This window comes from Erythrolamprus reginae, chromosome 6 (assembly GCF_031021105.1).
Source record: "Erythrolamprus reginae isolate rEryReg1 chromosome 6, rEryReg1.hap1, whole genome shotgun sequence".
NCBI classification, from domain to species: domain Eukaryota; kingdom Metazoa; phylum Chordata; class Lepidosauria; order Squamata; family Dipsadidae; genus Erythrolamprus; species Erythrolamprus reginae.
Genome location: NC_091955.1, coordinates 88842059 through 88865453, shown reverse-complemented (window position 1 = coordinate 88865453; position 23395 = coordinate 88842059). Strand labels below are relative to the sequence as shown.

The following is a 23395-nucleotide window of genomic DNA, read 5'->3' as shown; positions in this document are numbered from 1 at the left end:
GAGGAAAAAGCAGGCCTAGAATGGTAAATTTAGATTCCCGGAAGTGTCCGGAGGATGAAACCAGCCTGTTACTGCTGGTTCGATTACTGCAAGACTCTCTACATGGGGCTACCTTTGAAAAGTGTTCAGAAACTTCAGATCGTGCAGAATGCGGCCGTGAGAGCCATCGTGGGGCTTCCTAGATTCGCCCACGTTTCTGCAACACTCTGCGGCCTGCATTGCCGATCGGTTTCCGGTCACAATTCAAAGTGTTGGTAATGACCTTTAAAGCCCTACATGGCATTGGGCCAGAATACATCCGGAACCGCCTTCTACCGCACGAATCTCAGTGGCTGATAAGGTCCCACAGAGTTGGCCTTCTCTGGGTCCCATCAACCAAACAATGTCGTTTGGCGGGCCCCAGGGGAAGAGCCTTCTCTGTGGTGGCCCCGGCCCTCTGGAATCAACTCCCACCAGAGATTAGAACGGCCCCCACCCTCCTTGTCTTTCGCAAATTACTCAAGACCCACCTTTGTCGCCAGGCATGGGGGAGTTAGGATATTCCTTCCCCTAGGCCATTACAAGTTATGTATGGTATGTTTGTGTGTATGTTTGATTTTTCTAATAAGGGCTTTTAGTTGTTTTATTAAATTGGATTGTTACATGATTGTTTTTATCATTGTTGTTAGCCGCCCCGAGTCTGTGGAGAGGGGCGGCATACAAATCCAACAAATAAATAAATAAAACGGCCTTTCCCAAGGCCGAAAATCAGCTGGCCAGCATGCGTATGCATGCTGGAACTGGAACATGACAAAATCTTGCGTTCTCACATATATGGCTCTGAGTGCCACCTGTGGCATGTGTGCCACAGCTTCGGCATCACGGTCTTAGGCTTTCTCAGGTACATTAGTGAAGCCCTGTTACGTTCAACAGCGAATGGGATACCTCCACAGGCAGCAAAGGATGCAAAATGACCGTCTCCGGGGCAAACGTCCGGCAGTGCGTGCCCGCCTGAGCCTGGTCCTTGGCACAAGGGGCCTCGTCTTCATTCTGCACAATGTCACTGCTGTCACTATTGTTCGTCTCGTAGTCGGAGGTGGCCTGCGCAGGATCGTCTAAAATAAAAACCAACTGCCTGTTACTGCTGGTTAGGACCCAACCGAGGACAATATCTCTGTCCTCGAACCAACCGAAGCTGATTTCCTCAGCAATTCCATCAACAAAAACCCAAGTCCCATCCCATCCCAAGCTCCATCTTTAGGGACGGTAGATTTATTAATTGGATTTCTTTCTTTCTTTCTTTCTTTCTTTCTTTCTTTCTTTCTTTCTATCTATATATCTATCTCCCTCCATACCTACATACCTATCTATCAAAACTATCTATCTATCTATCTATCTATCTATCTATCTATCTATCTATCTATCTATCTATCTATCTATCTATCTATCTATCTATCTATCTATCTCCCTCCATACCTACATACCTACATACCTATCTATCAAAACTATCTATCTATCTATCTATCTATCTATCTATCTATCTATCTATCTATCTATCTATCTATCTATCTATCTATCTATCTACCTACCTACCTACCTACCTACCTACCTACCTATTTAATTTCTATGCCGCCCTTCTTGAGGTGACTCAGGGAAGCGTACAACATTAAATAAAATGATATATACAAAATCTAATAACTATAAAATATGAAAATTTACTAAAACATTTTAAAAGACCCCAGGTACACTCACACACATTCATCCAATCCAATCATATCTCGTATCGGCTGGAGACAGCCTCATCACTCACGGCCCCCAAGCCCACCAGCAAAGGTAGGTTTTTAAAGCTTTATGAAAAACCAGGAGGGAGGGGACAGTACATATCTCCGGAGGGAGTTCCTTTCAGAGGGCCGGGGCCGCCACAGAGGAGGCTCTTCCCCTAGGCCCCGCCAGTTGACATTGTCTGGCCGACAGGACCTGGAGAAGGCCGACTCTGTGGGACCTGACCGGTCGCTGGGACTCATGCGACAGAAGGCGGTCTCAGAGGTGCCTACTTACCTGTCCTGTTCAAGGTATGTGCGGCTGCGTCATTCCTATCCAGCATCCCTTCTCTGGGGTCCGTTTGGCTGTATGGCCTGCCACAGCTGGAGAACAGATGGTAGGACAGAAATTCGGTCAAACAGTAGACAAGCAGCAAATGGAGAGAAGGTGATCTATTACGAGCAATAACTGATGTAACTGATTCCTCCATGCAAACAGATTGCTTGATTAATGCTCACTCAAGGAGCAGATTTGGGGCTATGCATATATTTCTTCCCACAACTGGGGGAGGGCTGGTCGTTCCACACACCCATAAATCTGTTCTCATGTCCTCATTAGCCCTCTTTTTCAAAAGAAATATGTAGAAAACCACATGGTTTCTTTTTCGCACACATAATTTCTCTAACATCTGGATTTTGTACCCATTTACGGTATCTCGGTTGGCAAATAATCCTGTCCAACGTACACAGCAGTGTGAGGCTCTTCCCAATGCGCACAGTCTTTTTGAATGCTACTTTTAGACTTAACGGGATTGCAAAACTGAAAATCGGCAGGAACCAAAGGGTAATTGTTCCAATCTGCCTCTTTAGATCTGCCTCTTTAGATTTAAATCAGAATACTTCAAAACGTGGAGCAAATGGAATTCCCCCCCACCCCCTAATCCTGGTACGCAACACACAATTGATGTATAACAGAGGTGGAAAAAGAGTTTTACAGTTAGGGGCCACACTTAAAAAAAAACAACAATACTTGGCTTCCAGGGATTGTAGAGGATGTGGTGATAAAAAAAAAAAAAGCAGTTTATATACACTCTCACACCCACACACAAATACACCGAGCTGTTGATGCAGAAGCAAGGCAAAAGAAAGAAAGAGTGGAAAGCAAAGGTGAGAGACGAAATTGTTCTAGAAGTGAAAACCAGTCTCAAAATGGGTGAGCAGTGTGGTCGGGCGGTAGGAAAAGTAAGTAGGATGCTTGGCTGCATAGCTAGAGGTATAACAAGCAGGAAGAGGGAGATTGTGATCCCGCTGTACAGAGTGCTGGTGAGACCACATTTGGAGTACTGTGTTCAGTTCTGGAGACCTCACCTACAAAAAGATATTGACAAAATTGAACGGGTCCAAAGACGGGCTACAAGAATGGTGGAAGGTCTTAAGCATAAAACGTATCAGGAAAGACTTCATGAACTCAATCTGTATAGTCTGGAGGACAGAAGGAAAAGGGGGGACATGATCGAAACATTTAAATATGTTAAAGGGTTAATTAAGGTTCAGGAGGGAAGTGTTTTTAATAGGAAAGTGAACACAAGAACAAGGGGACACAATCTGAAGTTAGTTGGGGGAAAGATCAGAAGCAACAGGAGGAAATATTATTTCACTGAAAGAGTAGTAGATCCTTGGAACAAACTTCCAGCAGACACGGTTGGTAAATCCACAGTAACTGAATTTAAACATGCCTGGGATAAACATATATCCATCTTAAGATAAAATATAGGAAATAGTATAAGGGCAGACTAGATGGACCAGGAGGTTTTTTTCTGCCGTCAATCTTCTATATTTCTAAGAATAGTTTCATAATGAAACCCACCAGCAGGAAAACAGTCAACGCCATTTCTTGTGGATCGAACGCGAGATAAGACTCATTTGATTACACTAGTACAGGGGTGTCAAACTTAAGACCCATGAGCTGGATCCAGCCCATGGGGTGCTTAGATCTGGCCTGCGAGGCCGCCCTGGAAATGTTGGGCCAACTCCTGCAACAGGGAGTTTGGACGTTGGTTTAGGGGAATCCTCAGGGTCACAGAGACTTGTATTATTGCCAACAGCTTCTGATAGTGAAGATTCATTGCTAAGGTCAGACGGTGGGGAAGCAGAATCAGACGGAGAGATGGGTGCAGCCAGCCCATTAGTTAATGACCCCATTAGCGAGTCATCAGACTCGAAGGAGGATTGGTGGATAGATGCCCGTATATGCAGGCTCATGGCTAGAAGGAACCAACTGCACAGGCATCGTTGGAGATAAGGGAGAACACCTGTTGCTGAGGCAATTAGGTTAATGGGGTTGATGATAAATTACGGGCGTTGAGGAGTGAACATGTGGGAGTTTATTCGTTTGGAGAAGGATCAGGTTTGGACTATTCCAGGACTTCTGTTGACTATTTGGAAAATTCACAGTTTACTCTTGTGGACTCAAAGAGGGGGGAGCTGTGCGGAATCACAGCTGCCTTAATTGCTGTATTTTGGTTCCTGCTTATGACTGCATTCCAGGACTGTAATCTGGGTGAGAGAAATTTGACTCTGCTTAAATGTGTGTGCTTTTAACACTGTTTCAGATAAATTACTTTTATTTCTTCTGAGCCGGCGTGTGTGTGTTTGAATTTGCATTCCTCTCTCATTGGGGTCTGTTAACGAGAAGCCCGGCATAACAGGAAATAGCGAAGGACCAGCCCGCGGTGCCTCACACAGCTCTCCCGAGCTCCATTTTGGCTGGTAAAGGATCGCAGGAGGCCGTCACAGCTGCAAACGGAGCTCGAGAGCTTGTTTTCGCTGCCCAAAGGTGCCTCTTGAGATGAGTGACATCGAGCTGGCCACACCCACGCTGGGCATGAGGCAATGGTCAAATACAACCCTGGTGTGACCCTCATCATCATTATTTGGAATTATATCCCACCTCTCTCTGACGACTCGGGGCAGCTCAACATATATTAACTAGCTGCAGGTAGTCCTCGACATATGACCACAATTGAGCCCAAAACCTCTGTTGCTATATGAGATGGTTGCTAAATGAACTTTGCCCAGTTCTTGCACACAGTTGTTAAAGTGAATCACTGCACTACATGGTTGTTAAGTGAGTCTGGCTTCACTCAAGACCCCGGCACAATGGGGGTGGGGGAAGCAACATAAATGGGAAGAAACATTGACTTTTAAAAAGGGGGTTGTCAACCCTTTGGGGCACAAGAAATCACAGGTTTTATTTTGCTGGCTATGTTATTTATAAATTGGCTTCTTAGAACCTCAAGAGACTATAGCAATATCACTGGAGTGGGATTTCAGATTTTTTTGGGGGTTGGCGGGGGTTCAGCTGAGGCCGGAGATCGTTAAGTCCTTATTTTGCCAAGCGCGTTTTCAAACAATTGAAAATATGGGCTGCCAGACGTCAGATTTGAGCCCAGATGACAGCAACCTGATCTTAGAAGGCTCTGGAGGAATGGGAGGGAGCAGCCCAGATCAGCTCTGGTTTTAGAAAAGTTCACAAATTACAAAGTGTGGTGCAAGAAGAGACAATCTCCACGATGTCAGTTCTCCGATTAATAAAACGGTCTGTAAAACCAATTCCAAGGGTCAGTACCGGGTGGCTCGCTCACATCTGAATTGTCCCCTGGAAACCATCTGCTGTGAGTTCATAATTTAAATTCATTGTACTGTATTTTTTGGACTATAAGATGCACAGGTGTATAAGACGCTCCGAGATTTCAAAGGGGTAAGTAAGAAAAAAAAGTTTTTGTCCTCCTCAGCCCCCAGGAACCCTCTGCAGGCCTTCCAAACCCTCTGCCCTTTTTTTGCAAAAACAGGCCCATTTTTCATCCTCTTTTTTTTTTTGCAAAAAACGGGGCATGTGGAGGGTTTGGGAAGCCTGAAGAGTGCTCCTGGGGGCTGGGGGAGGGCAAAGATGCCCCCGTTTTTGTGGGGGGGAAAATTGGCCTGTTTTTCTCCCATTTTTCACAAAAATGGGGTGCACAAAGGGTTTGGGAGGCCTGCAGACTATTCCTAGGGACTGGGGGAAGGCAAAAATGCCCCCGTTTTTGCAAAAAAATGATCCACTTTTTGCCTGTTTTTCACAAAAGTCAACGAAGCAGTGGAAGTGATGTGCCGGTGCCTGGAGGCTGTTGGGGTCTGGATGGGTGTCAACAGACTCAAACTCAACCCGGATAAGATGGAGTGGCTATGGGTTCTGCCTCCCAAGGACAATTCCATCTGTCCGTCCATAACCCTGGGGGGGGAATTATTGACCCCCCTCAGAGAGGGTCCGCAACTTGGCCGTCCTCCTCGATCCACAGCTCACATTAGAGAAACATCTTTCAGCTGTAGCGAGGGGGGCGTTTGCCCAGGTTTGCCTGGTGCACCAGTTGTGGCCCTATCTGGACCGGGACTCACTGCTCACAGTCACTCATGCGCTCATCACCTCGAGGTTCGACTACTGTAATGTTCTCTACATGGGGCTACCTTTGAAAAGTGTTCGGAAACTTCAGATCGTGCAGAATGCAGCTGCGAGAGCAAACATTGGCTTCCCAAGGTATGCCCATGTTACACCAACATTCCGCAGTCTGCATTGGTTGCCGATCAATTTCCGGTCACAATTCAAAGTGTTGGTTATGACCTATAAAGCCCTTCATGGCATCGGACCAGATTATCTCAGGGACCGCCTTCTGCTGCACGAATCCCAGCAACCGGTTAGATCCCACAGAGTGGGCCTTCTCCGGGTCCCATCGACTAAACAATGTCGTTTGGCGGGACCCATGAGAAGAGCCTTCTCTGTGGCGGCCCTGACCCTCTGGAACCAGCTCCCCCCAGATATCAGAGTTGCCCCCACCCTCCTTGCCTTTCGCAAGCTCCTTAAAACCCACCTCTGTCGTCAGGCATGGGGGAATTGAAATTTCCCTTCCCCCTAGGCTTATAGAATTTATACACGGTATGCTTGTATGTATGAGTGGCTCTTTAAATTGGGGTTTTTTAGATTGTTTTTAATATTAGATTTGTTTACATTGTCTTTTTATATTGTTGTTAGCTGCCCCGAGTCTTCGGAGAGGGGCGGCATACAAATCTAATAAATACAAATACAAATACAAAAATTGGAGTGTTTTTGCCTTCCCCCAGGGGGCGCTCTGCAGCCTTCCCAAACCCTCTGCACATCCTATTTTTGAGAAAAACGGGCCCATTTTTTATATAAATGGGATGTGGGGGCGGGGCTTCAGGAAGTGAAAAATGGCTGTGTTCAGTGTACAAGACGCCCCGACATTTCCAACTCTCTTTTAGAGGGGAAAAAGGTGTGTCTTACTCCGAAAAATATGGCCTCTTAAGTGCTCAGCTTGTTATAAGATGCCACAACTCTGACTTTTGTAAGAAATGGGGGTTTTAGTATGTTTTAATTTTAGATTTCTATATGCTATTTATTTTTTTATTTTATTTTTTATTGGATTTGTAGGCTGCCCCTCTCTGAGGATTTGGGGCAGCTCACAACATATCAAAACAATAAACAATATGCATATCTAAAAAAACCCAATCAATATAGGTAAAAAACTTTTAAAAACTCTAATAACATTTAAAATCATTCATTCCCATTCACACAGCAAGACATACTACACTGGTCGGCGAGGAGGGTGGGGGCACTGAGAATCTCTGAGGGGAGCTGCACGAATCCCAGCGACCAGTTAGGTCCCACAATTAAACAATGTTGCTTGGTGGGACCCAGGGGAAGAGCCTTATCTATGGCGGCCCCGGCCCTCTGGAACCAGCTCCCCCCAGAGATTAGAATTGCCCCCACCCTCCTCGCCTTTCGTAAGCTTCTTAAATCCCACCTCTGCCGTCAGGCATGGGGGAATTGAGATTCTTTCCCCCTTAGGCCTTTACAATGTATGCATGGTATGTTTTGTACGTATGTTTGGTTTTATAATATGGGTTTTTAATTGTTTTACTATTGGATTGTCACATGTTGTTTTATCACTGTTGTTAGCCGCCCCGAGTCCACGGAGAGGGGCGGCATACAAATCCAATCAATCAATCAATCAATAAATAAATCAGTAAATATATTCACTTTTTTTGTGAGCTGCCCTGAGTCTGAGGAAATCAAATCCAATCCAATCCAATCCAATCCAATCCAATCCAATCCAATCCAATCAAATCAAATCAAATCAAATCAAATCAAATCAAATCAAATCAAATCAACAAACAAACGAGGATATAAACAAATTAATAAATATTCTTATCGGTTCAACCTATTCTTTCCTCTAATCCAGGGGTCCTCAAACTTGGCAACTTTAAGACTGCCTAGAGAATTCTGGGAGTTGAAGTCCACAAGTCTTAAATTTGCCAAACTTGAGGAACCCTAATCCAACGACCGTGTGCTTTAAAAAGGAAATATTTCACGTAAGTGATGACAGAATGACATGACTAAATGAGAGAAGTGATTTGGGGTTCATTTGTCCCCAGAGAGAGAGGGCAGGATAATTTGCTGTAAGGCATGCTAACAGTGTTGATGGATTAAAGCATTCAGTTCTTTTTCACCACGCAAAAGGATTAGTGGGAAATCATAACACTGCATTACTTGGTTTATTAATTAGCTAGATGTCCTTTCTTTTTCATCTCTCCCTCTCTAACTTGAGAAGAGAGCTAGAATTCCTTGGCATGGCAATTAACTGGGATTCTTTGGCGTGAAAAACATACTGTAAATCCTTCTCCCAATCCCAAATTTAATTTTCACGGGGAAGCAATACAACTCGGTTTGGAAGACCTCCCAGACTTTGAACCCAGATCTAACCCGAAACTGACAACAATTGATGAATTTATTTTTTTTCAAATACTTTGGTTTATTGGTTTGACCTTATTTTCCCCTGGATCTCCGCCTTCCACATACCGAACTCAAGGAATAAAGGACATGACCTAAATCAATTTCATTGGGAAATGAGATGACTATCTGGAGTCACCTGACTGAGTCCATTCCACCACATATTTCATTTCCACAAAGTCATTAAGGGGAAATGAAGACAAGATGTGAGCTATCTTGAAGCCTTGTGCATCGGCCAAGAACAATTCCAAGTGTCTGAACTCAACGATCACTTAGTTATTCTACAGCAGCATCCTGCAGGGATTTACATGCCCCACCCTTATTTTCCCCACTTCTGAGAAATAAGAAGAATTCAGAAACCATCAGAGGCCACCAAATTGCCACCTGCTAAAGGAGCTCAGTTTACACTTTCTTCAAGAAATCACGAGTTCAAGTCCCACCACGGCCATGAACGCCTTGGGCCAGTGACTCTCTATCAACGCAAGCCACCTCGCAGGGTGGTTGTTGTAGGATAAATAGGAGGAAGAGGAAGGCATATTGGATATGTTTGCCAGCCAATAATATAATAATGCAATATAATACAATATATTAAAATATAATAAATAAAATAATAAATAAAATGAATAAAATGGAAAGTGCTGGTCTCAGACTCTCAGGAGAGAAAAGTGACACAGGGCTACTGCAAATATAGCAGCTGGCTCACAGGGGACCCTTCTCTGCTCCATCATTCTTTTTCACTCTTCTCTACAACTCCTGGCAACTGCTGATAGATAAGAATTAAAGTAGAGTGGTTTTGGAAAGATCCACTTCCTGCTTCCTCAGGAGAGCAGGATATCTCCCCCCACCACCTCCAAGCAATTAATATTGAAGACACCCTTCTCATCCAGCTGTTAACAGCTGGTTTCTACTGCTGTTTTTTTATTTGCTGTGAAATTGTCTTAAGTACTTGGATCTGTCTTTAAAATCAACTATACTTAAGTCTCAGGTATAGGTTAGTTCTATCATGTGCATCTTAAGATGTTAATTAAATCAAATGTAGAATCTTCTGCAATTATATAGTGTAGACGATATATGATGAGCAGAATCCGAGACCAAGCTACAAGAAATAAATTGGAATCACTCTATAATATATAAATAGATATATTGCTCTTGGGTCAAGTGGACTATACAAGAAACACCCCCGATTTGGTGGTGGGGAATGTGTGTGTGTCTGGGTGGTGGGTACATTTCACTATGCACTGTTTTATGTTGTGTGTATATACATTTGTTAAAAATTAATAAAAAAATATTTTTTAAAAAAAAGAATTATATAGTGTGTCCACTTGGAGAGCCAGCTGGATGTAGTGTTGAAGATGCTGGCCTGGAAACCAGGCAATGGGAAGCCAGCTAGCTGATTTTGGGCTAGCCACTTTTTTTTTTCAGTACAATCCACCTTGAAGGATTGTTGTGGTGGGGAAAGGGAGGAGAAGCTAGGAGTATTGGTTATGTTTGCCACCTTGACTTATACGAGGGTCACCCAGAAAGTAATGCACCACATTTTTTTTTCAACAATTATTTATTGAACACAATGAAACTTATACACAAGGAAGAATGATGTTTCTACCAGTCACCAGGAGACTGTGAGTTCTAGTCTTGCATGAAAGCTGGCTGGATGACTTTGGGCAAGTCACAAGGAGATGGTGAGTTCTAATCCTACCTTAGCCATGAAATCCAACTGATTGACTTTGGGCCAGTCACCAGAAGATGGTGGCTTTTAGGTCTGCCTTAGGCATGAAACCCAACTCGTTGACTTTGGGTCAATCACTACAAGACTGTGGGTTCTAGTGCAACCTTGGGCATGAGAGCCAGTTAAGTCAGTCACTCTCTCTCAGCCCAATCCACCTGTTGTTGTGTGGAAAATTGGAGGAGGAAGGGGTGTTGGATGCTTTCAATAGCTTGAATTATTTGTAAAAATAATAAGAGGCATGATACAATGAATAAAACAAACTCCAATATGTAAGGAGGGGCCCAAGTTGGGGAAGACTTGGCCAAGGCCCTGACATCGACGTGCTCGACTGAAGAAAGTTCAGAGATCAGGCAAGAAATACACAACCAAGGAAAATATAAGAAGCGCTAACAAATAGAGAAATATTATCTTACCTACTGCAAATGACCGAGGTGCCTTCCACATGCTCTGATAGGATAGGCTCACTCTGAGTGCAACCTAAGAGCTTGTGAGGCTTGATGGCCATGGCTGTTGACTCTGGAAACTGTTCTCCTGAGGTTCTGCGGATGGGACTGTTGGCTGGTGTGCCCTGGACGGGTGAATGGCATGGGGAGACAAGAGGCGAAATGTTTGGGGAGATACCTGTGGAATGGGAAAAGAGCATTATTTTTAAAATCGTGTGTGTGTGTTTATGAGCATCTCTCCCACATTTGGGTATACCAGAGTGACTCGACAGAAAAATTATTATTATTATTATTATTATTATTATTATTATTATTATTAATTTGTTCTGCCAGACTCTCTGGTAGAAGCCTCCCAGACACACACATGTTTGAAAATTCAAAACAATGTTCTTTATCACAAAATTCAAAATAAACTAAGCACTCTTTTTGTATTGCAAAGAGCACCCGTCCCAAAACAACCTGGTAGTTTGTACAAGTCCCTTATCAGTTCGTAAGTACTTAGCTTGCAGCTGTGAAGAAAGTCACAGCCCTTCTTCTTCCACGAAGTAAAACACACTTTGCTCTGCTGTGGTTTCAAAGTGGTGAAAAGTCAACAAACAAAGGCCGGAGTCAGCAAGACATTCATGAAACACAACGATCAGATAATTCTCCACAACGGCCAAACCCACATGCTGCTATTTATAGCAGCATCACTAATTACACCAGACCTACCTAATCACAGGTGGCCTTATTTTCTCTTGTAATAATCCTTTAGTTGTTGCTTCCTATGCATCACTCTACGCATGCGTGGATGTGTCATTAATTCTTGTTCAGAATCCAGAGATGATACAGATGATTGATCTCCTCCTGGGCTGTCTGCCAAACTCTCCTCCTCCCTGTCACTCAGGCCTCCTTGGTCAGAGGAGACTTCGTCGGCAGATTCCACTGGGAGCAAAACAGGCCTGCAGCATGTGGATGTCTCCCCCATATCCACCTGCACATTCCTTGGGGCAGGAGCTGGGCCAGAGCTAACCACAACATCATCATCATCATCATCATCATTATTATTATTATTATTATTATTATTGTTGTTGTTGTTGTTGTTGTTGTTGTTATTATTATTATTATTATTATTATTATTATTATTATTATTATTATTATTATTTAGATTTGTATGCCGCCCCTCTCCGAAGACTCGGATCAGCATACAAATCTAATAAATTAATCCTTCCCCAGGCTCAGCTGATAAGGGAGGATTACTTGTGGAACTTATGAAATCTATAAGAGCTGTGTTTTCTCTTTACTAATTTCAACAGTCTTGAATTTACATAAAATCAGTACCCTCAAAAGATAACTAGGGAGGTCTAATGAGAGCAGTGGTCACCAGCTTGGTGGTCTGTGGACCACAGGTGGTTTGCAAGAAAATGTTGTTGGTCCACAGCAAAATTATTTACATTTTTATATTGCACTAAATCAGTGGTTCTCAATCTGGGGGTCAGAACCCCTTTGGTGGGGGTGTCTAACGACCATTTCACAGGGGTCGCTCAAGACCCTGGGGAAAGACAAATTTTGCATGGTGTTAAGCACTAAAGCTTCTATTCTGGCCCCTTGAAACATATTTTTACGATCCAACCAGTCAGGCGTTTACAGTGGGAGTGTCCCTCTGACCTTCCTGCCAATCAGCTGAAAGCTCTGTTAGGAGAATTGGTGCTAGACTTGTGTTTGGGGGTCACCACAACATGAGGAACTGTATTAAGACGTCGCGGCATTAGAAAGATTGAGAACCACTGCACTAAATACTATTTATCTTTAAAAAAAAATCATAGGATTTAAAATTATGAATTTAGTGGTCCCTGAAACATGCAGAAATAGGACGACATAGGCCAGGGCATATGGGCGAGCCCACCCGCAGATTGCCACTGGTGTGAACTGGCAGAATACTACCTTCTGGTTCTAGTCCTGCCTTAGGCATGAAAGCAAACTAGCTGGGTGCCTTTGAGCCAGTCACTCACTCTCAGCCCAATCCACCTCACAGGGTTGTTGTGGGGAAAACAGGAGGAGGAAAAGTGTGTTGGGAGACATTCGCTGCCTTGAGTTATTTGTGAAAACATGAAATAACGAACCACCTTGTCGGTTTGGCCGCTTGGAATTCAGATGGTTGGCAGCTGACATGGCGTAGGAGGTTGAGAAGGATCGGCTTTTGGTGAGAGTCGTCAGGAGAGGATTGTTCCATGAGTCAGCGCTGTGAAAATAAAAGAGAAAGGCAGCACAGTTCTTATTTGTAGGCTTTCTTAGAAAGAACAGCTTCAACCACAACAACACAAGAGCACACAACAGATTCAAGCTTAATATTAACTGTAAAAAATATGACTTTAGAAACATAGAAACATAGAAGACTGACGGCAGAAAAAGACCTCATGGTCCATCTAGTCTGCCCTTATACTATTTTCTGTATTTTATCTTAGGATGGATATATGTTTATCCCAGGCATGTTTCAATTAAGTCACTGTGGATTTATCTACCATGTCTGCTGGACGTTTGTTCCAAGCATCTACTACTCTTTCAGTCCAATATTTTCTCATGTTGCTTTTGATCTTTCCCCCAACTAATTTCAGATTGTGTCCCCTTGTTCTTGTGTTCACTTTCCTATTAAAAACACTTCCCTACTGGACCTTATTTAACCCTTTAATATATTTAAATGTTTCGATCATGTCCCCCCTTTCCATTCTGTCCTCCAGACTATACAGATTGAGTTCATTAAGTCTTTCCTGATACGTTTTATGCTTAAGACCTGCCACCATTCTTGTAGCCCGTCTTTGGACCCGTTCAGTTTTGTCAATATCTTTTTGTAGGTGAGGTCTCCAGAACTGAACACAGTATTCCAAATGTGGTTTCACCAGCATTCTTCGGTCTCACCAGCATTCTTATTTGTAGGCTTTCTTAGAAAGAACAGCTTCAACCACAACAACACAAGAGCATACAATAGATTCAAGCTTAATATTTACCGCTCCAAACCTGACTGTAAAAAATATGACTTTAGTAATCGGGTTGTCGAAGCGTGGAACTCAATACCGGACTCTGTAGTATCATCCCCTAATCCGCAACCTTTTACCCTTAGACTATCCATGGTTGACCTCTCCAGATTCCTAAGAGGTCAGTAAGGGGCGTACATAAGTGCACTAGAATGCCTTCCGTCCCCTGTCCTATAATCTCTCCTATATCCTCTATAACCTTCATTTATTATTGTGTATTGGACAAAATAAATAAATAAAAATAAATAACAGAGGTCTGGAAGATGATCACAGTTTCTATAACTTCATGTTTCCTACAACAACCCATCAGAAGTTTGTAGGTAGCTCACAAACTGCTTATAAAGATGATTTTGCCATCATTTCAATCAGAGATAGGCAAAGTTGTATGTTCTTGGAAAGGGAGTGAAGGAGAGAGAGAGAGATTATATCTGCAATTCAATTGGCCAAATTCAACCGTCTGCAAGAATAATTTATTTACATGAACATCCTTCTAAGCATGCTCAATTGTTCTCTACTCGCTCGGTAGAACATTCAAAGAATTAACTCCCAAAAAGCATCAGAAAATGGAGTGCATTTGTTCAAAGCCTTCAGTACAACTTGATAGTTGCAGTAATATATACGAGCATCCATCTATTTAGTTTAGATGTTAGCTCTTCCGAGTAAAGCTGCCTTCTGCAATTGACTGCTACTGAATTTGATAGCATTATAATCTTCTACTACAGTACATTAATCACACGGTATTTTAGACCTGTTGACCAATGTTTTAGTGCAGTGATGGCAAACATATGGCACCGGTGCCACAGGTGGCATGCAGAGCCATATCTGTTGGTGCGCGAGCCGTTGCCTTAGACCAGCTCAAAGGTGAATATTAGTTGGGGGAGTTAGTTGGGGGAATGATCAAAGGCAACATGAGAAAATATTATTTTACTGAAAGAGTAGTAGATCCTTGGAACAAACTTCCAGCAGACGTGGTTGGTAAATCCACAGGAACTGAATTTAAACATGCCTGGGATAAACATATATCCATTGTAAGATAAAATACAGGAAATAGTATAAGGGCAGACTAGATGGACCATGAGGTCTTTTTCTGCCGTCAGTCTTCTATGTTTCTATGTTTCTAGTGTGAATATTTATTTCTTACTTGAATTGTCATTTTATATCAAATAGAGTTAATACTTACACTTGCATCCAAACTGAATTTATTTTACTTTATTCCTTTCTGTCAGTAGCTGTCAACCTTTGCAACTTTTAAGATCTTACATTTAAAAATCTACACTTATTTTCTTACCTGGATGACGAAGTATCATAGAGTTTGATGCTGGCACTGCGGTCCCTTCTAACAGAGGCTGGCTCCAACGTGGGTAACCCAGTGGCAGATGTGGTCGTCGTCCAAGTGGATGACACTCGCCGTAAAAGACCTGGGGGCAGGTTTTTCCGAAAGCGCTGTAGGTAAGACAATAAGATGATGACTTTATTTACCTCCCAGAGATCAATTGTTGTTGCTCGTATCCTTAAGATTTTTATTAGTATTGCTTGTTTCCTCATTGCTTATTTGACCCCTATGATTCTTGACAAATCGAACCCTAATCCTAATGCTAGCCCTAGCCCTAACCCTAGCTTTAGCCCTAACCCTAACCCTAACCCTAGCCCTAGCCCTAACCCTATCCCTAACCTTAGCTTTAGTCCTAACCCTAACCCTAACCCTATCCCTATCCCTAACCCTAACTCTAGCCCTAACTCTAACTCTAACCCTAACCCTATCCCTAACACTAACTCTATCCCTAACCCTAACCCTAGCCCTAACCCTAGCTTTAGCCCTAACCCTAACCCTAACCCTATCCCTATCCCTAACCCTAACTCTAACTCTAACCCTAACCCTATCCCTAACCCTAACTCTATCACTATCCCTAACACTAACTCTATCCCTAACCCTAACCCTAGCCCTAACCCTAGCTTTAGTCCTAACCCTAACCCTATCCCTATCCCTAACCCTAACTCTAGCCCTAACCCTATCCCTAACTCTAACCCTAACCCTATCCCTAACCCTAACTCTATCCCTATCCCTAACACTAACTCTATCCCTAACCCTAACCCTAGCCCTAACCCTAGCTTTAGCCCTAACCCTAACCCTATCCCTAGACCTAGCCCTAACCTAACCCTAGCCCTAAAAAAACCATTTTTGTGTCTAGTTGTTCTGGTGTGCAATGCTCTATAGGGTCATTTTGAGGGTAGGACAATTTATGCCCAGCATGCAAGGGGTCAGCAAATATTTTCACAGCCCTCTTTTTGACCTGTGCGATATACAGGTCTTGTATGCTGCATATATAGTAGTAGTAGTAGTAGTAGTAGTAGTAGTAGTAGTAGTAGAAGGAGCTTGGAGAGGGAAGGCATATCTTAAGTCCAGAATAGCCACATAGCATTTAGAAATGGCTCAGATAGACACCCCTCTAATTCACTGGAATATAAGAAGGGGGAGAAGGGACAGGCACAATCTGATTCACAAGGCTCTGTTATTACAGCCAATTTCAGTGGCACCTTGATACTCAACTGTTTTGAAACTCAGAAAATTTAGTATTCAAATATGTGAAAGTTGTGTCCAGGTGCACATCATTTGTCTGGTACTCAACTCACCAACTTGAACTTATCAGTGTCGGCTGCCTTGTTTGGCACTCGTCATTTTTGGTATTCATTGTATCAAAATGGAACCAATTTAGGATAAGTTCGGGAGGTACCACTGTACAATAAAAATAGCTTTACACTATGGCGTTAATTCTTTGGTTTGGTTTAACTATTGGGTCTCACCCGTGGTGTGCATAAAAGGAGTCAGGTTGACAAGCCAAGTACACAAAATTTACCTTGGGGATGGTAAGCTTTTCTCCCTTCTCTGAACATTCCTCTGTGTCGGAACAGGTATAATTTTCGTTGAAGGACGCCAAAGTATTGACTCTTGGTCTGTGGATAGCTTGGAAGGTCAACTGTGTGTTAAGCAGGTTGCTCACTGCTCGGAGGGAGGTGCAGACATTGGGTGGTAATGAAGGATCTGCTAGAAGGTCGGTAATGAGTCCGTGAGCTTCTCCCATGACGGCAATATCTACTGTGATACTGGTACCTGAAGACTGGAAAGAGAGGAGAAAGAAAGCATTAGCACTAAATTAGAAAGTAAATAATGCATAATCATTCCAATGTGAATTGTGCAGTGAGAAGGGAAGGAAGAGGTTTGCCCTGATACCCACTGGCATTGTATTGCTGACCTAGGGCAGCATAGAAGAACCACCCCACACACATAATTCTTATTCTACGCTTTCTATGGTACTATTAATGGATACTAACATCAGCCAGAAGATGCTGTTTGCACATTAAATGACCAACAAAACACCCTAACATAAATGAAGTGATGCATAATGCTTCTAGTTTGACTGCCCATGTATGAAAGTAATGCACCACATTTTTGTTCTCAGACCACAGTTTCTCAGCCTACAATAACGGTACGAATGCAAAACTTTAGATATACAGTGGAACCTCAAGATACGAACCTAATTGGTTCCAGGGGGAGGTTCGTAACACGAAAGGTTCGTAAGACGAAACATTGTTTCCCATAGGAAACAATGTAAAGTCAATTAATCCGTGCAACCAAAAAAAAACCAGCAAAAAAACCGCTGCCGCCCGGCTGTGACCTTTTAAAACAGCCGCGCGGCTTCCCAGCCGGGCTGGGGGGCTTCCCAGCAACCCCCCCAGCCCGTCTGTGACCTTTTAAAACAACCGCGTGGCTTCCCAGCTGTCTCCCGAAGCCGACCGCCAAAGCCGAACTTCCGCGTTCGGCATTCGGAGAGAGCTGGGAAGCCGCGCGGCTGTTTTAAAAGGTCACAGCCGGGCTGGGGGGCTTCCCAGCAACCTCCCGAACCGAACCCGGGGTTCAGAAAAATTTTGTCTCTTCTTACGAACTTTTTTCGAGTTACGAACTGGCGTTCGGGAGGCTGCTGGGAAGCCCCGCCGCCCGGCTGTCACCTTTTAAAACAGCCGCGCGGCTTCCCAGCTGTCTCCGAACGCCGGTTCGTAACTCGAAAAAGGTTCGTAAGAAGAGGCAAAATTTTTCTGAACCCCGGGTTCGTATCACGAGTTGTTCGTAAGACGAGGGGTTCGTATCTTGAGGTACCACTGTACATTATTTGAATTGTCAGAAGTGCATGTGTAAATTTTGCATTTCTTCAGATAGATAGCATAGCTGCAGCAGTGTTTCGAAATGGTGTTTAGTTTTAATATTAATATTTACTTTTTCTATTATTGTATAGGCCCTATACAATAGGGGACTTCTATTATTCTTCTATCTATATAGGGGAGTAGAGGCTAAAACATATGAAGAATGGTTGCAAGAACTGGGCATGAAAAGAAGGATCAGGGGAGACATGATATCTCAGGGGTTGCCGCAAAGAAGGAGTCAATCTATTCTCCAAAGCACCCGAGGGTAAAACAAGAATGAGAGAAATTTCCTGACAGTCAGAACGGTTGATCAGTGGAACAGCTTGCATCCAGAAGTTGTGAATTCTCCAACACTGAAAGCTTTTAAGCAGACATTAGATAACCATCTGTCTGAAGTAGTGTAGGGTTTCCTGCCTAAGCAGCGGGTTGGAGTAGAAGACATCCAAGGTCCCTTCCAACTCTGTTGTTGTTGTTGTTGTTGTTGTTGTTGTTATTACTATTATTATATTATATTGTGTTTTATATGGTTGTAAGCTGCTCTGAGTCCCACAAGATTGGGTGGCAAAGAAGTCAAATAGATAGATAGATAGATAGATAGATAGATAGATAGATAGATAGATAGGTAGGTAGGTAGGTAGGTAGGTAGGTAGATATTTTATTTTTATTTATTTATTTTGTCCAATACACAATAATACACAATGAAGGTAATAGAGGACACCTTCGAGGAAATAAAATTAGAGAAAGAATAGAAGAGAGAGTATAGGATAAAATAATCAATGAGAGAATAGAAGAAAGATGTAGGGCTAGAAGAGAAGATATATGGGATATAGGAGAGACAATAGGACAGGGGTCGGAAGGCACTCTCTGTGTGTGTGTGTGTATTTATGTATGTATATGTAGATAGATAGATAGATAGATAGATAGATAGATAGATAGGTAGGTAGGTAGGTAGGTAGGTAGGTAGGTAGATATTTTATTTTTATTTATTTATTTTGTCCAATACACAATAATACACAATGAAGGTAATAGAGGACACCTTCGAGGAAATAAAATTAGAGAAAGAATAGAAGAGAGAGTATAGGATAAAATAATCAATGAGAGAATAGAAGAAAGATGTAGGGCTAGAAGAGAAGATATATGGGATATAGGAGAGACAATAGGACAGGGGTCGGAAGGCACTCTCTCTGTGTGTGTATTTATGTATGTATATGTAGATAGATAGATAGATAGATAGATAGATAGATAGATAGATAGATAGATAGATAGATAGATAGATGATGATAGATAGATAGATAGATAGATAGATAGATAGATAGATAGATAGATAGATAGATAGATCCATTGTGGGATGGAGTCTGGACAACTGAATGGAGAAAGAAGTGTTTTAATGGCGGATGCCCTTCCTGTCACCAATGTGGAGTTTTGTTCAGCAGATATATTCTCATTGTGCCCAGAGAAGAAAATATCTGCCTCTACATAAGATCGAACTCACAGCCTCCTGATTGTGAGGTGAGACCTCCGCCTTTAGGCCACTGCACCACTCCTACTTAGTTAGCTTTATGTTCAAAGGAAAAAGGCATTCAAGGTTGGAAATGCAATTCCAGACCTAATTCACGGTTTAAAAACATGGGCCATTTCATAGATCCTAGCAATCGAAACCGCCACCCCTTCTCAAAGTACAATGGAGAACAAAATGGCGGGTGGGGGGAGAAGGGAGGGGCAGGGAGAGGGGGAAAAAAACCAAAGATCAGACATCCGAAAGCCAGCAGCAAGAGTCCAACAAAATATCGTGAGCTGATTTCAGTTTCCAAAGCACATCATGAATTCTCTGGCCAAGACTTAAAATTAAAAGTAAACACATTTCTCCTTTCTCTATCGTTCTTCCCTTGCCTTCAACTTCTAATTTCCAGAAAAACACTTGAGCAGCACAGATCGGCAATTTCCGTGGAAAAACGCCAGTCGCTTTGGAGTTTGCAGTTTGGCCCCAAAAGGGATTTAACGGGGTTGAAAATAACGTAATTTTTAAAGTATGTTTTCTGAAAAAAGAAAACTGGGTTCCTTTCACGCAAATAATGGGTGTGGATTTGACAGACTTTATAAAAACGACTTTCCCTCCCCCATGAGCTTTCAGGTCATTATGGCAACTGGTGTACAAATTGAGCCAGTGTAGAAACTAACCACGTTTCTATTAAATGACCATTTCTGATCTTTGCTGAAATTATGCTATTTTACCTCACAGCACAGCAGCGATGGGCTCCTATGTGTATGGTCAGGCATGCAGAACTGGTAGAAAAAAATTGGTCAGGTACGCAGAACCGATAGAAAAAATTTGAATTCTTTTTCCTTTTTTTCCCTTTTGGGCCCTGGGTGTGTTTTTCTCACCGCAGTAAATAAGGTTGAATGTGTATAATTTTAGAGGAGCTGTGCGTGTGTGTACATACACATACAGTTTATATAGTAGATAATGTACATTTTTGTGTGCCTATGTGTAATATATATGTACACATATGGCATATATACAGTGTTCCCTCGATTTTCGCGGGGGATGCGTTCCGAGACCGCCCGCAAAAGTCAAATTTCCGCAAAGTAGAGATGCGGAAGTATATACACTATTTTTGGCTATGAATAGTATCACAAGCCTTCCCTTAACACTTTAAACCCCTAAACTGCAATTTCTCATTCCCTTAGCAACCATTCAGATTATTACTCACCATGTTTATTTATTAAAGTTTATTAAAAAAATATTTATTAAAGGCGGATGAAAGTTTGGCGATGACGTATGATGTCATCGGGCGGGAAAACCCGTGGTATAGGGAAAAAACCTGCAAAGTAATTTTTAATTAATATTTAAAAAAAACCGTGGTATAGCCGTTTCGCGAAGTTCGAACCCGCAAAAATCGAGGGGCCACTGTACATAGAATTAAGTAGTATATTTTGGATGTTTAGTAATAGTAAATAGATAGGGAAATTGAGTTTGAAGCGAGGAGAAGCCAGGCACCCTAACCCTAACCCAAAGCCTTGATGTGAGTAACGTCAAGTTGGCCACCTTTAAGTCCGTCACATGATCTTTAAGCCACCCCCACAGTCACATGATTGTCAAGCCACTCCCACCTGGTCAAATGGCCGGCAAGCCACATCCACAATATAAGCTACACCCACAGTGGAACATATTTTTACAATCCGACCAATCAGGCGGAGGGTGAGGGTGTCCCTCTGACCTTCCTACCAATCAGCTTAAAGCTCTGTTGGGAGAATTGGCGCTAGACATACGGTTGGGGGCCACCACAACATGAGGAACTGTATTAAGGGATCGCAGCATTAGACAGGTTGAGAACCACTGCTCTAGTGTTATGTTGTGGTTATCCCTCTCCTTTAGACTTTCTCCTCTTACTGAACTGTTCTCTTTTGACTTCATCCCTGGTTCATTGAAGGTTCCTGATATTCTCAGTATGACCCATGGGGCCGAACATCTGCATCAAATATCCCCAAGAGGGCATCATCATCCTGATCCCTAAACAAAACAACCCTCTGGATAATAATTCCCATTCTTGCAAGATGAAAAGTGGCTTTGAAATAGCCAGGAAGAAGACAACAGGACCATTAGGTGCGAAGAATCAGGGTTCCAGTAAGTTCCAATTGGGAAGATGTATTGCTCATGTTAAGTTTAATTTAGTTTAGTTTATTTAGATTTGTATGCCACCCCTCTCCGAAGACTCGGGGCGGCTAACAACAATAAAAAACAAAGTAACAAATCTAATATTAAAAAGTAATCTAAAAAACCCCAATTTAAGAGACCAATCATACCAACAAACATACCATGTATAAATTCTATAAGCCTAGGGGGAAGGGAGAAAAAATTTTCAATTCCCCCATGCCTGACGACAGAGGTGGGTTTTAAGGAGCTTGCGAAAGGCAAGGAGGGTGGGGGCAACTCTGATATCTGGTAGGAGCTGGTTCCAGAGGGTCGGGGCCGCCACAGAGAAGGCTCTTCTCCTGGGTCCCGCCAAAAGAACCAAGAATCCAGTCAACTAACGTACAATACTAAATTGATGTCATATAAGGAATTAAAGAGTGGTTAGATTTAAGACTGTTTGTGGCAACGTAACAACTCCAGGCTGATTACTCACTTGACTCTTTCCCTAGCTCTGTTTGAAAGCTACGGGTAGAATAAAATTAGAATAAAATCTCACTTTTGTCATCAATGCCTTGATTGTTTAACCAAATTTACTCTGCCGCAGATATACCGTAAGAGAAAATATAGTTAATCAAAGGAGCTCCATTAGTTGGTCTATTTCTCCAACCGTTGGGATAATTTAGTCTCCAATGTTTTATTTTTGGCTATTTTGGGACAAAATGGAAAAATCTTTTAGTCCCACTTTGAGATGCTGATTAAAAAAACCTGATATCATCAAGGGTTTGGAATTTCCTCTGTGACAGGAAACACAGCTGTTTGGTTCCCTTTCTTTCTTAGCATTTGGTATGGGATGGCGAAGAAACAAAATAAAACAATTAAAAGTATTGATCATCATGAATGATTCATAGTCTCATTCTCTCTCTCTCATTCTCTCTCTCTCTCTCATTCTCTCTCCCTCTCTTGCCTTTTCTCTTGTTTACCTTTTAATTCCATATATACGGCACCTAAAATACGATTTGAGTATTGCCCACAAGATCATATGCTGCAATGTCCTACCAGTCAATGACTACTTCAGCTTCAACCGCAACAACACAAGAGCACGCAACAGATTCAAACTTAATACGAACCGCTCCAAACTTGACTGTAAAAAATATGATTTCAACAATCGAGTTATCGAAGTGTGGAACTCATTACCGGACTCAATTGTGTCAACCCCTAGCCCCCAACATTTCTCCCTTAGACTCTCCACGATTGACCTCTCCAGGTTCCTAAGAGGCCAGTAAGGGGCGTATATAAGTGCACTGGTGTGCCTTTCGTCCCCTGTCCAATTGTCTTTCCTTTCTTTCACCTATCTTATATATTCTCTTCCTTTCATATATCCTCTCCTCTAAGTTCACTTTCACCTTCTTTTTATATTATCACATGTCTATTTTTCTTCTTGTGTATTTGTGTATTGGACAAATGAATAAATAAATAAAAATAAAATAAATATAACACATGGAAGGAATTACAGATCCAGACTCTCAATTTTTCTTTAAATTATACATCAAGTTCAGAGCGATCCCATTTACGAAAAAAATTGCCCTTATTATTCCGCGCAGTCTTTTAAGTCTTAAAAATCCAGATGGTTAGAAAGCGAAAAAGACACGGCCAAGTGAGAATGGGGGAAGCAAAATATAGAACTAAAACAATGGCAGCTATCGTCATTTGAAATGTGAATTATTCTCTCTAACAGATGTGAAAAATAAATTGGAAGGAAGCGGAATTGCTGGAAGACATACTATAGAGGAGGGCGAGGAACAAT

The 23395-nt window shown here is 42.4% G+C and overlaps 1 protein-coding gene across 3 annotated transcripts in view; it reads right to left on the bottom strand.

The window, feature by feature from the left end:
* The window catches only part of PDE3A (phosphodiesterase 3A), a 290729-nt gene that overhangs the window by 29984 nt on the left and 237350 nt on the right, over window positions 1-23395 (bottom strand). For all 3 annotated transcript variants that reach the window (XR_011559382.1, XM_070754325.1, XM_070754326.1), the window contains 6 exons: window positions 16616-16876; window positions 15049-15203; window positions 12855-12970; window positions 10720-10927; window positions 2038-2123; window positions 925-1094 (listed from right to left, as the gene is read on the bottom strand). Coding sequence is in view for 2 of the 3 variants with exons in the window: in XM_070754325.1 (XP_070610426.1) it covers window positions 925-1094; window positions 2038-2123; window positions 10720-10927; window positions 12855-12970; window positions 15049-15203; window positions 16616-16876 (996 nt within the window). In the remaining variant the exon portion in view is untranslated. The remainder of the gene's footprint in view (window positions 1-924; window positions 1095-2037; window positions 2124-10719; window positions 10928-12854; window positions 12971-15048; window positions 15204-16615; window positions 16877-23395) is intronic.